This window comes from Vulpes lagopus, chromosome 8 (genome assembly GCF_018345385.1).
Source record: "Vulpes lagopus strain Blue_001 chromosome 8, ASM1834538v1, whole genome shotgun sequence".
Taxonomy (NCBI): domain Eukaryota; kingdom Metazoa; phylum Chordata; class Mammalia; order Carnivora; family Canidae; genus Vulpes; species Vulpes lagopus.
The window spans coordinates 41,518,900-41,533,081 of NC_054831.1; the positions used below are offsets into that span (position 1 = coordinate 41,518,900).

The 14,182-nt window shown below is 42.5% G+C and overlaps 1 protein-coding gene and 1 long non-coding RNA gene across 19 annotated transcripts in view; one reads left to right on the top strand and one right to left on the bottom strand.

Annotated features, from left to right (window-relative positions):
• The window catches only part of KATNAL1 (katanin catalytic subunit A1 like 1), a 77,477-nt gene extending 70,721 nt beyond the window's left edge, over nt 1–6,756 (bottom strand). For 2 of the 13 annotated variants that reach the window (XM_041767792.1, XM_041767791.1), the window contains exons 1-2: nt 6,056–6,139; nt 2,685–2,774 (exon numbers count right to left, since the gene is read on the bottom strand). Coding sequence is in view for 2 of the 13 variants with exons in the window: in XM_041767784.1 (XP_041623718.1) it covers nt 1,574–1,809 (236 nt within the window). In the remaining 11 variants the exon portion in view is untranslated. The other 11 variants (XM_041767794.1, XM_041767796.1, XM_041767789.1 and 8 more) reach the window with 11 other exon arrangements.
• LOC121497949 lies at nt 6,205–13,778 on the top strand. Of its 6 annotated transcripts, none has more exons than XR_005989572.1 (3): nt 6,205–6,349; nt 8,471–8,813; nt 11,421–13,778. It is a non-coding gene; the product is annotated as an uncharacterized LOC121497949 (long non-coding RNA). The 6 variants fall into 6 exon arrangements; XR_005989574.1 differs by lacking the exon at nt 6,205–6,349 and adding an exon at nt 6,730–6,849; XR_005989570.1 differs by lacking the exon at nt 6,205–6,349 and adding an exon at nt 6,860–7,584 and having other exon boundaries at nt 9,605–13,778.
• The last annotated feature ends 404 nt before the right edge of the window (nt 13,779–14,182 follow it).

Consider the following 14,182-nt stretch of genomic DNA (forward strand, 5'->3'; position numbering starts at 1 on the left):
ACTCGATCCCAGATCTCGGGATCAACCCTGAGCCACCCAGGCATCCCTCAGTAGTCTTTAAACAATTAATGTTATTATCCTATCCATTCACTCATACATTTATCATCCACTCTACACTACTTAGTAAACACCTACCCCATTTAGCAAACATCCATGTATATGTAAGAAAACTATGTAAGGCCCATATAATTCTTCACTTCAAAGAATATATAAAAGGCAAAGAAAATAAGAGGTGTATAAAAATATCCATATTCACACCAGGAAGTACATGTTAAATACCACTTTCATCCATATTCTCCCGTGAGTGGATAAGAAAAACAAAACAGAACTTAATGATTCCCTCTCATTCATTTCCTCCTATCAATCACCAATAAAAATGAAGACGGGAAAATCATCAGAAAGGGGAGGATACTGAAATATAAAGACACTCATGGGTACAGAGGAAACAAAGAGAATGAAGGAACATACTACTGAAATAAATGAGGCTGAAGTTACACAGACATGATTATAAACTACAGGAGCATTTACAAAAAATATCTTCATACCAAAAAAATATTAAAAAGAATAAAAATTTCAAACTAAAGCTCACTTAAAAAAGAAGGAAATCTTGCCAGTTGAAATGACATGAGAGTATTATGCTGACTGAAGTAAGTCAAAGAAAGACAAATACTATTTCACTCATAGGTGGAATTTAAGAAACAAAAAAACAAAGAGGTAAAATGGGGAGGCGGGTGGCAAACCAAGAAACAGACTCTTAAGTATAGAGAACAACTGATGGCTACCAGAGGGGATGTGGATGGAAACATGGGGGAAACAAGTGATGGGGATTTTAGGAGTGTACATGTGATGAACACCAGGTGTTGTACAGAAGTGTTGAATCACTATACTGTACACCTGAAACTAATATCACACAACTGGAATTTTAAAACTTAAAAAATAAAGCTCACTTTTAAATAGGTTGCTTAATAGGAACTCTTAGTAAATAATTACTAATGGACAATTACTAATTAAGAATCACAAAGTTGGAAAGGGACTTAAAAGGCCATTTATTCCATCTCCATACTTTCAAAGAGGACCATAATAAAACCATGCAAAAGAAACATAAAGACATCTAGTGGACACTGAACAACTCATTTTGGAAAACACTGCTTTTGGTTTTAAATTACTCTCACAATCTATGCCTTAAATTTATCTCGCTTTTACTAAGTTTTCTAAGATTTTATTTCATTAGGTCTACCATATGTAAGTTCAATTATCTAGGAGAAAAGAGTCTTTGAAATAATGCTCAGAACATTAAAATATACATATTTTCATTTACAAACTGATGATCAAAATTAGTGAGATTATAATATATATCAGTCCAGAAATAAGATATAGTCAATTGAAGAATGTTAGAGCTATTCGGATCTCAAATCATGCATCAGAATTCCAAATTTCTTTGAAGATGAAAGAAAGGCAAAGATGTTATTATTATTAATGGTCTATAAAATAACATTTTGCAGCATTTAAGGAAGCTCACTTAAAAAGAATAACTGATGAATCCTTTTATAGAACAAATCATTTTGTAACATACCTACTGCCTTGATCTACCTGCTTAATATGGTCAGGTAAAGTCACAGAACACGGCCTCTTGTCAAACAGAAATGACAATCCTGGAACATTGTTGCTCAGGAGGAGAAAGTGAAAAGAAAGGCCTTCAGTCACTGGGCACTTAGGGTTTACCTCCATTAAACTATTCTTCCCAAAAATCTTATAAATAGTATTAATATCTTTTTGGTAAGGAGACAGGTTTGGAAACTTGCCCGTCATTACGTAGAAAATAAGTTGTAGTTCCAAAAAGGACAACAGATATATCTGACCCCTTCCACTATACCACACTCAGTAAACAATCCTTTTATAGAGAAATGTTCTCTATAAAAGAATACTACCGTGCATGTTGAGAAAATAAAGTAAAAAAGTATAAATCCAAAGAATCCGTAAGAGCCTTCTAATTTTACTGTGGTATTTACATAAAAAGATAATTATCAGTTAATAATTTAGAATAAATCTAAAGTTGTTGAGGAATACTCAACATAAGTTCTTAGCCTAGATTCTCTTCTCTTTAGTAACACATTAGGCTATTGGTTTCAATATTTTAAGTTCTCCCACAGTAAATCAAAATTTAAGGGGGGGGGGGGGAATCACACAACTTTGTTTCACTGTCACTGAAAACTACCGAATTCTAATCTCAGCTCAATGAAACTATTTTTAACCTGTCTGTCCTAGCTTTCCACGGTGGCTATTCCACATGTCCATCATTCTCCTTTCCTAAATCCACTCTCCTCTCATCAACTGGCCTTGATTCCTAATCTGCCTCTTAGAGAATATAAATTTGAACTACTCTAACCACCCAACCTATAAATATCCACCTCTATTCTCACTTCTTTTCTTTTTTAATGCCTCTCTCCTCCTGTCTACATTAGCACACTGCCTAGAAGCACAGCTAGTACTTAGTTGATACTTACAAAATGCCACTAATTCTAAACTAATTCTTCCTGCTCATCTATCCTTTCCTACATTTTCAGAGACCTCTGTCAGCTATGTCCTCTCTCATCTCCTACATCTTCAAACATTTCCTCTTTATTGGCTCTTTCCCAAATAGTTTATCGATATTTATAAGAAAGTAAAGAAAAAAACCTACAAACCATTTTTAGTTACTGCTTCATCTCTTTCATTTCTTCAGGGTCAAAATTCTTTAAAGATAGGTGTGTCTGGATTTTTCATATCAATAAGTACTGTCAAGTAAGTAGAATAAGTTTTTTTTAAGAATCCTTAATTCTTTTTTAAAGTTTATTTACTTAAGTAATCTACACCCAAACATGAGGCTTGAACTCACAACCCCAAGATCCAGAGTTGCACACTCTACTGACTGAACCAGCCAGGCACTCCAAGAACCTTTAATTTTAAGGATATCTATTGAAACAATTACAGATAAAGAGATATGATATCTGAGTTTAGCTTTAAAATAATCCATTTGGGGACAGGAGTTTTAGATGAAACAAAACTGGTTATGTGTTCACTCTTCAAGGTAGGTGACAACTACATAGGGAGTTCATTATTCTATTTTCTTTTGTATATGTAATACCATGAAAAATTTAAACTTATTTTTCAAGTAGCCTATGCTCACATTCCTTTTCATTTTTGCAAAGAAGTTTAGAAAGACTTTCCTAAAGGAGGAAAATGGATTTTGTGCCATTAGAAATATTTCAATCGGGCAGCCCGGGTGGCTCAGCGGTTTAGCGCCGCCTTCAGCCCAGGGAGTGATCCTGGAGACCCAGGATTGAGTCCCGCGTTGGGATCCCTGCATGGAACCTGCTTCCCCCTCTGCCTGTGTCTCCGCACCTCTTTCTTTCTCTTTCTCTTTCTCTGTCTCTTTCTCTCTGTCTCTCATGAATAAATAAATAAAATCTTAAAAAAAAAAAAGTTTCAATCTTTACCTTACTTGCGCTCTTCAAGACACATGATAACCCGGACCATTTCTGCTTCTTACTTTCCTCTCCTTTGTCATTCGTTATGCACACTCTCTTATTTTTCTTCTCTGCCTCCCAACCTCTCAGTCTCATTCATGGGCACTTCTCCCACTTCCTTTCAAACATGGTTCCACTAGCTCCTAACACACATACCTACACACCCCAAAAGTGCTGCTATCAATTTTATCCCTTAAATACTTCTACAATCCCTGTCTTTCCATAACTCCAACTACTTATTTCAGACTCTTCATTTTTCTATTGTACTTTCTCCCCCACTAAAACCAGTTTCCCCACACGATCTCCCCTTTTCAAAGTCCATTCTCCACACTTCAGCTGGAGTTATCTAAAATACAAACCCGACAACAACACCACTACCCCATTCGAAATTTGATGGCTGTCCCATGTTGAAAAAAAAACCTTCCAAACTCTTTATCATGGTACCAAGTACTTTAGCATCTTCCACCCACTACACTGCAAATACTCGTACTCTGGGACTGAGGTATAAGAAAGACCTAGGGTTCTGCAAACACAAACCACCAGAAATTATCCTTTGCCATTTGCCTAAAATGACTCTCATCTTCTCTTCCATTGAAAGGTTACTCAACTTTCTTAACACAAGTCAAATATCACACCATACTGGAAACTTCCCCTAATCTCCTTAGGGTCAGAATCTTTCTACCAATGGGTACAGAGAATGGCATCAGGGGCTGAGATAATGACTTAAATGAGTTATACCCAACCTGGGTTGAAATCCCAGGTTCAAACTTTATCACCTATGACTCTGGACAAGATCTCTTAGTTTGCTTCCTCATTTCTAAATAACAGTAGCTAGAAATTTTTATGAGAATTAAATAATGGGCTACATGCAAAATACTGCACGGAGCCTCACTAAAATTAAGTATTCAATAACGGTTAACTATTATATGACTATTTATTCCCACTCTGGGCTCCTATAGTAACTTGCACCTACCTCTATCATACTATTGTGATGACGTAACTGTTTGCTCATACAGAACACAGATTATTTTCTATCATCTTTTTATTCCCACTACCAGGCATAATATACAATATAATAGGTTCTTTTGTAGATTTTATTTATTTATTCATGACAGACACAGAAAGAGGCAGAGACACAGGCAGACGGAGAGGCAGGCTCCATGCAGGGAGCCCGATGTGGGACTCGATCACTGGACTCCAGGATTACGCCCTGAGCCAAAGGCAGACGCTCAACCACTGAGGCACCCAGGTGCCCCCAATATAATAGGTTCTTAACAAATCTTGAATAAACAAAAAAAAATGCTTCCAACCCCTAATAAGGCCTCAATTTTCTTCTAATGGTCTTACAAAATTTACTTTCCGTATCCTTGTAAAAAAATGGTACCTTAAGTAAAATTTACAAGCCAGTCTTATTTTGAGAAAAAAGGAATTTTGTAGTGGCGCTGTGTTATTTTCTTGTTTAAATCACAGTCTGGGGAGCTGGGTGACTCAGTCAGTTAAGCATCTGCCTTTGGCTCAAGTCATGCTCCCAGGGTCCTGGGATCAGTCCTGCATCAGACTCCCTGCTGCTCAGTGGGAAGTCTGTTTCCTCCTCTGCCCTTCCTCCTTCCCACTTGTTCTCTCTCAAAACTAATTTTTTCTTTTTTTAAGTTTAAAAATAAATAAATAAATAAAACACAGTTGGTCAAGTGTCTGCCTTTGGCTCAGGTCATGATCTCAGGGTCTTGGGAATCAAGAAGCTCTGCTAAGCTGGGAGCCTCCTTCTCCCTGTCCCTCTGCTGCTCCCCCTGCCTGTGCTCTCTAATAAATTCTTTTTTAAAAAAATGATGTAAAACACACAAAATAAGACCACTCTACTATCAACAATTTTTTCCACATACTCTATAAAATACCAAATTTCTAGGATCGTTATCTACCTGTTGAAAAAATTTTAAAAGATAATCAAGGCAGGCTTTTTAAATCTGGTGGGCTTCCTTACCACCAAGGCCTGAGCCAACTCTAAGGACTAAGGTGTATTGCAGAGGGTTTTTTTTGTTTTTTTTTTGTTTTTTTTTTTTAAGTAGAACACGGCATTTTTCATTCTGAAAACATGCTACCGAGAAATTCTAAAGAACACTGAAATAATCAAAGAAAAGAATTACTACTACTCACTGCTTTAAAAAAAAAAAAGAAAAGAAAAAGAAAAAGACCAGTCTGTGCTTTAAAAATCACTAGTAATTTAAAGCTAAATTAATCTTCAAAATATGTGTAGGCAATGTTCAAGCTAGTATTAAGTAGGGGTGGGGGGGCTCATTTTACAATATTGACCCTCAATAAATAAAACGCAAAAGGCAGAACGTTTTTTTTTTTTTAAGTATTACTATATAATAGCATGGTCTCTACTTCTACACTTGACCTTTAAATATTAATGCCCTCTGAGTAATTATTAATGGATTTAATATGCAAACACCTCCGAGCTACTTCAGAATAAACATGATTAAATATCTAAAAATAAACGTATTAGGGAAAGGAGAAAGGCCTGTTAAAAAAAATCGTTTCTCGGGTCTCACATCAAATGTGTGCCATACATACGGTTCGGCACCGAGAGGCAGCAGCAACCTGGGAGGGTCAGAGGCGCCGCAGGCCCGAGGCCCTGCAGCTGGGGCGGCTGCTCATCCCCGAGACTACCGGGGGCGGTGGCCCAGCCCAGTCGGGGTGGGGCTGAGCGCTGTTAACCGGGGCGGGCCAAACGGCAGGACGGGAAGCCCAAGTCTCACCTCCACTTCCCTTTCCCAGCGCAGAGCGCAGTTCGGCGACCACCCAAGAGCCCCAGCACCACAAAGACACAGATTTTCTCTCGCCCGGTAGGCTCAAAGTTTATCGGTCTTTCCCAGCAGTCAGGGCCGCCGGGCTTTGTAGTTCGCCGGTCCAGGCCACGCCGCCAAGGCCGCAAGCCTGAGGGGCCGCTAAACTACGATCCCCATAATGCCCCGCGAGTCTCGAGCTCCCACTGTTCTCCACCTCCCCTCACGGCGCCCCGACAGCCTCGCCGCCGCACCGCCTAGGCGGCGGGAGACTGGGTGGGGCTGTCAGCCTGGATACCCCCCCACCTGCTCTCCTGCTTGCGCCCCTCTCCCTCGGATTCATTACCTACGGGCCGCAGCTCGGCCGGCGGTTGGTGATGCGGCCCGGTTGGGGGAAGGGCACAGGCCTCTGCGGCCGCCGAGTCCGTTAGTTCCCGACGTGCGTGAAGAGGCGGCGGTGGCGGCGGCGTACGGTTGCCATGGCAGCCGCGAGGCGAGCGGTGGGGGGAGCACAGAGGCTCACAGTCAACTCGGGGGAGGAGCCTGAGAACCCCGCCCGGGTACGGGGGAAGGGCGGCGCAAGGGTGAGGCGGAGAGGGGCGGGCGGTGACATGGAGGAGGACGAGTGTCTAACTGAGCTCGGGTTCTGCCTGACGAGCCCTGCCGCGGCAGCGGCGCATCCCTCGGCCGGACGCTGGTCCGCTGCCGTCGGCGCAGCGCCTCGGTGCCGCTGTATTCTGAGAGGGTAGCTGTGGCGTCCGAGGAAGCAGCGCCCGGGCGTCTCGCCGCCGGGCTCCGTAAAGGTCGTCGGGCCCGGGCCTGCCCGTTCCCCTCCGGCCTTTCCACCTGCAAAATCACATTTGCAATCTTGCACACCCTTCTGCCGCTTCCTGAGGAGCAGGGTGGAGAGGGATCCCTCAGTAAGGTGTAGAGCACACGGCCTTTCGGATTGTTAAGGTCTGAGAACTCCGAAGAGGCGCTGATTTGGGCTGAACGTTTGAGGCGTGTGCTATTCCTGAGGTAATGGTTTGTGGACTCTGCAACGGCCTCCTCAGAGGTGCGGGGCCGGGGCCGTAGAAACCGCAGAACCGCTTCTCGGTTCCCGTCCTGCCCCTACCCCGGGTAGCGGATACCCGGGGGCAGTTCACTCACGGATGCGGAACGCCTTAACCTGCAAAATGGAGACGATGTCTAGTGCACAGTGCCTTTGAGAAATCAGGGCATCGATACCGATGGACCACCGTGAAACAAAGACCGGCATTTAACAATTTTTAGATCTTATTTAACCCTTCGTGGTAAGAGTCAGAAGAGGGGTGGCCGGAGGGGAGGCTGGGGTGCGGCTGAAGACGGAATTCTCTAGTGATGGAGAAGCTCTGTATCTTCCTTAGGCTTTGGGTTACAGAGGCATATGCCTTTGTCAAAACTCATGGAATGGTACCCGTAAAATCTGCACATTTCACTGTAGGTGAATGTACCTCAAAAAAAAAAAACATAAAAATAATTTAAGATCAGTCTTAGCAACTTTCAAATATACAATACAGTGTTGTTAACTTTGGTCACCAGGCTGTACCTTACATCCCCAGGACTGACTTATTTTACAATAGGAAATGTGTACCCTTTGACCACCCTCCTCACCCATTTGGATCCACTACTCCCAATCCCCACGTCTGGCAACCTGGCAACCACCAGTCTGTTCTCTGCATCTGTAAGATCGTTATTAGAGCTGTAGACTCTAATAGAGACCATGGAGATGGTCTCTGTCCAATCTCCAGACTTTGCAGATGAGGAAAATGAGACCTAGTAATTTAAATAAACGGAGGAAGGGGGGCGGCAGAATTACCCTGTCATTTTCTACCAATAAATGTCTCTTGAGAAATTATGATTGAAAATAGCAAGCTGCTTACTGTGCATGTCATCCAGTTCTCAGTCGGGGTCACCTTGTCCACAGAAATTTTGTTAAAATGGACTCAAGTCCCTTTCCCACCTCGTGTGGAAAGGCCAATGTTCTCTCCAAGATTGTACAATCCCTGGGGGTTTTAGAATCTCAGGGTCACTTCTGGCTGAGTTCTTGCTCTCTCTGAACACATGGACTCTCTCACATCTCACCTTCTGGAATGCTTTTCTCTCCTGCTGACACAGTTTGGAAATCAAGCCCTTTTCTTTGGTTCATTTGTATAACAGGTTTGGAGCAGCTGAAGGGTTTTAAATGAAGGATGCAGATAACCTAAAGTTAGAATTCCCTGGTCTTGGAAGGACCTCGGTATCCTGATGGCATTGGTATCCACCAACCCATATCCTTTTTCAGCAGAAACTGCAACCCTGCGCTAACCAACATCTCCCTGGCCCTCTCTCTCTCTTCTTTTCTCTCTTTATATAATACTGTTAGTTATCTCTGTTTCCTAACCTATACCTTCAGGACCACCTTCCACTCCTCAACTGTTTATCAAAGTATTTTCCTACACAAAGAAAGTACTTGGCCCAAGAGGAACTGTAGTGCCAGCTATCAAAATCATGTTTCAACTCGGTATGTATCTGCATATTCTATTTGATTCAGCCCAGAGTATACTCAGTAAATATTAAGCTTATGCACATGACCTATCTAGGCTACCTGCGTAGGGGGTTGTTATGAAAACTTTTCAATGCAGGGACACCTGGATGGCTCAGCAGTTGAGCGTCTGCCTTCGGCTCAGGGCGTGATCCCAGAGTTCTGGGATTGAGTCCCAAGTTGGGCTCCCTGCCAAGAGCTTGCTTCTCTCTCTGCCTATGTCTCTGCCTTCTCTCTGTGTCTCTCATGAATAAATAAAATCTTTTAAAAAAAGAAAGAAAGTAAACTATTCAGTGTAAATGAGGAAGCAGTTGATAGTAGCTGGAACCTGATGTCGAAGAGAAAGAAAAGAACCTAAAATCTCCATCATCATAGCTTATATTGTGCAGAAGTAATGACAGCATTCAAGCAATAAAATCCAGAACAAAACCTGAGTTAATGCTTAGTAGCAATAATGACATCCTTATAGAAGCAACACCTGGGCTTGTCACCTCTAGCAATTTGATCACAACTCTGCATACATAATGAACATATAAATAGAGTCTCCTTTACTCCTGGAGAAGATGATACTGATCTGCTATCAGCTGAACACATGTTTTTGTAGTAGAGATGATAGGTTCACCTGATCCATCTAGCCCTCATCTGATTTCCCTTGTGACCAGTCACTTGCATTTACAAGGCAGCTGGCCAGGGTTGTAGTGCAGTCTACAGCCATGAAGAAGTCTGCAAATGCAAGGCCCCGGTGCATAACCCTCCTTGTTTTTTTGAAGTCAGAATCCCCAGAGAAGCAGCTCAGCAGGACAAGCCACTTAAGGAGAATGATGACAGCAGTGAAAGGCAGCAGCTGCCTTGAAGTAAGCTGAAGGAGGATGGTCACAGAGGAAGAACATGAGCTCCCGAAGCACAGTCTTAGAAAACCTAGCATGGCTGTGGACAGTTGGGAAGGAATGAGAACTGACAATAGTTTATTCTTTTCACTGGAGACTTTGTATTAGTTCAAGTAATAGTTAAACACACTGTGCAGGGATCCCTGGGTGGCGAAGCGATTTAGCGCCTGCCTTTGGCCCAGGGCGCGATCCTGGAGACCCGGGATCGAATCCCACGTCGGGCTCCCGGTGCATGGAGCCTGCTTCTCCCTCTGCCTGTGTCTCTGCCTCTCTCTCTCTCTGTGACTATCATAAATTTTAAAAAAATTTAAAAAAAAAACACACTGTGCAAATCTGAAAGTAACGGATTATTCCACATGGACAATATGGTCATGAGCCATTGCCCTCATTAAAGAGACTTAGCACATCTAGGGGCGACTAGGTGGCTCAGTTAAGCATCTGCCTCACCCGGGTCATGATCTCGGGGTCCTGCTCAGCAAAAGAGTCTGCCTCACTCACCTTCTGCCCCTTCTCCCCGCTTGTGCATGCTCTCTCTCAAATAAAAGTCTTAAAAAAAGATTTAGCACATCTGGTTCAAAGTCAGACATTTTTCCTCAGTTCTCAGTCTTGGCCGCTATAGCATTTGACTTTGCTGGCCACCCTCCTTAGTGGTTCATGACCTTGGTTCTCCTCAAAGCATGCTTCATTGTGTTATTCACCAGCTCTTCTACCAGCTTCTTAAGTGGAAATAGCTCCCAACATTGAATCAGTACACCCTCTCCATTTATAGGGTTTCACCTCTCGGCTCTGGTTGACACTCAGATTTCCCTTAGTCGTTCTGATCCACAAGCTCCAATACTGCCTCAAGCATGTTGTGCACTTCCTTACCTTGTTCTATATGATATTCTCTTCACCTGGAATGCTATCCCCCTACCCTAAATTCTACCTATTATGCAGAAAATGCCTCAGGCCTCTACATGAAGCCTTTCCTGATCATTCCTGCTCACAATCCTATTCCTGCTCTGTACTCACAAAATTTCCCGCCTGTATCATCCACTTAGACAACGTACCATCTAGTGGCAGCTCACGCATTGTTTACTCATTGGCTTTTGTCTTTCCTCCTCACTGGATTTCAAACTCCTCTGACATACATTTCTGGGTATTTCCAATACATCTTTATAATACCTTTCATATAAGGACACAATATTTTTGATTCATGGCTCCTTCTCTCGAGTTAAACCTCCTCTCTCTTGCTTTCCCCCTTCTGATGCTATAGAGGACATTCATAGACTCCTAATATAAATATCCCTGAGGCCTATGGAAAAAGTGTGGGCCCCCATATGTGTTCAGTGGATGAGTGAGAACCTTAAGAGGCAGTTCTCCTAAGTCACTTTTGGTGTGGAAGGAGTTTGGGAGGTAAGGGACACTGAATTCCAATGCTCAAAGTCACTACTAGGTCCTAGAGCAAAGTTTAATAGGTCATGAAATCAATTTCATGCATCCTATCCAGCTTTTTAATGTTTAAAATGTGATAGGGTAAGATAGAGTGGGGTAAGGTAGAATCAAACAGAAGCAATAGGAACGAAATGCAGAGTGTATGCACATAGTTCTAGTCAAGTACAACAGTCATTGGACTTTGGGCTTCAAATCTACCCTCCCTCTACTGCTGGTGTTGGTGGAGCTGGAACTAGGCAACCCACATATCTCCTTTGTCTTCTAGCTCCTGGATATAGTAGGGAAGAGCACAAGGCTGGAAGAAGAGGAAGCCAACTTGCTGACATGGTCACTTCCTGTTAGCTTGCTACTCCTATCAGCATCACTCTAGCAATGGCCTTTTAGCCTGGAGGCAGTAATTTCTGTCTCAGGCTTCTAGTGCCACTTCCAGAACCAGCCTCACAGCACCTCTTCTCCCTCCACCCCAGACTTAGCAGCATGAGTCAGGCAGTGTGTTTCTGCAGAGGTCTGGGTCCCACAACAATGTTCCTTCTCTTCTAAGCTGCTGGGTTCTGAGAACCCACCCTCCCCTCCACTCTTTGATCTCTCGCCCCAAAGGCAGTTATCTGCTTCTTGCAATTATTGTTGACATGTTACTCCAGTGTTCTTTTTAAAATTTTACAGCCGCTCCAACATTTATTTAATCAATCCCCTCTGCTAAATTCTCTCTGCTGAAATACTTGCCTTGGTTCCTTTTTTTCCTGAGTGTTAGACCCTGACAAATATGAATTGTGAAATAAAACATAGCTCCTGCTGTGAATGTCAGTCCAAAAGGTTTAAGAAACACTACCTTAGATGAGGGGGAGAGTTCTTCAATAGACAGTCGCCCTAAGTGCTGAGGGGCCAGTCCTACCACACACAGGTGCTCTGCATCTCAGGTATGGGAAGAGCAGAGACACAGAGACCCAGGCCTGCCACAGCAGCTCTCACCATTAGACGCCAGGCCTAGCTAGGTTGGCCCATAAAAATCACTGCTGGTGAGCCTACAGTTCTCTACCACAGTTTGGATGGAACCCCATGCTTCATCTGGAGTCTGACCTCTCTTGGATATGTAGAAAACTCAGCTTTTTAAAGTTGCCCTTCTACACTTTTTAGCAGGTGGAGGAAAACAAAAGTTAACGATGAAAAAACAAGGAAAAAAAAAAGAAAAGAAAAAAGCAAGGAAGTGGTACCAGAGACCTCATTAAGTGAGACTTGGTGAGTCAAAGAGAAGGATGAAAAAGATAGATTTCAGGGTGCATTTTTTTCTCTGATGCTGCCTTTTCTCACAGGTGATATGAGGAGGTAATAGGCAAGAAAAGGAAGGGGAGAACCTTTTCCCCATGTTTCTGCCATATCCAGCCCAAATGAGTCTTTTGCTCTATTTTATTCATGAACTTACTATGCTTCTGCTTCAATGCTCCCATTAGAAGGGAGACACTCTTTAAAGACCAGAACTATTAGGCCAGCCTCATTTAATCACAGTCTTAATGAAAAGAACTGCTTTACATTTGGGGAATTCCAAATATTTCTCGTGTATGCCAAAATAAACAACAGAACCTCTTGGCAGTCGCCTGTGGGGATTCTCCTTGCTTATGATTTTGTATTTCTTTATGCTAATTTAGAAATATGAACAGAAAACCCAGGACTCGGGGCTGTTAAGTGGATTTGTAACAGTCTGGAGTGTTGTGGGTATGTAACTCAATGAATGAATGTACAATCCTCTGTGATAGCTGGAGTAATAGTACTTTCATTGAGCACTGCAGTAAGTCATCGTGTATACTCAGCAAGCTGCTAATACATTAGCAACACATCTTTCACCTAACTGTTTTAGGACCTTACATTTAGTAGAGGAATACATAACTGAATGTGAATTGCTCAGGCAAATGTTGGCAAGTTACTTCATTTGTGACGTGTAGAACATTTTCTAGCGAACTGAACATGTCACCTTGTGATTTCACCAGTGAAACACATTACAATGTAGATGGCATGTCACAGAGGAAAAGCAGTTTGTGATCAGGTTTTCTATTTGTAAAAGGCAGTGTTGTGCCAAGCAACCACAAGCACAAAACATTTTAAGTCTGAATGAAAAAAGGAGCGGTACAGCTGGGATCCCATTTCCCCTTCCAAGAAGATATAAACCACTCTAAGGGGCTACTCCCGGTACCGGAATCCTTTGCCTGTTTTTTTCTGTGTCCTATTTTAGTTTGGCCTGTAGGGAATTGAAAGGGATGCGTTTAAGAGGTAAATTCTATTTCCTCTCTTCCCTCTTGTTTTTCTGCTACATTTTAGGTCTTCTTTGTGATTTATGTGCGTAAATGATGACTTAGATGAATTATTCCTAAATGGTTAACTATTGAAGCAAACCGTTCATCATCCAGTTCTCTGTGATACCCTTGCCTTATGTTCACCAGTCTGCTCCCTCCTTTCTCAAATCCCACCGCAAATTTCACGTCTTCAAGAAGCCCTCGCTGATAGCTAAAATGAAGACTTCTAACAGCCTTTATTCATCCTTGTCTCTGTCCCTTTTCCCCAGCTCTCCGGTTAACTGTTGTCATTATCTGACAGTGAAGTCACAATGAAATAAAGGACAGCAATCTCCTAAGTTTTGTGCTCTTTCTTCCTTCTTGCTCTGTGCCTGGATTTATGCCTTCGTAACAAATAAGCATGTTGTTTTTTAAACAAATATCACAGTGAAGCAAGTCAAATGAATTTTTTGGTTTCCCAGTGCATATAAAAGTTATGTATACACTGTACTATAACCTTTAACTGTGTAATAGCATTATGTCTAAAAAACGATGTACTGGCGCATCTGGTTGGCCCAGTTGGTGGAGCGTGTGACTTTTTTTTTTTTTTTAAGATCTTATTTATTCATGAGAGACAGAGGGAGATAGAGATATCGGCAGAGAGAGAAGCAGGCTCCCTGTGGGGAACCTGATGTGGGACTCAATCCCAGGACCCCGGGATCACACCCTGAGTCAATGGCAGATGCTCAACCACTGAGCCATG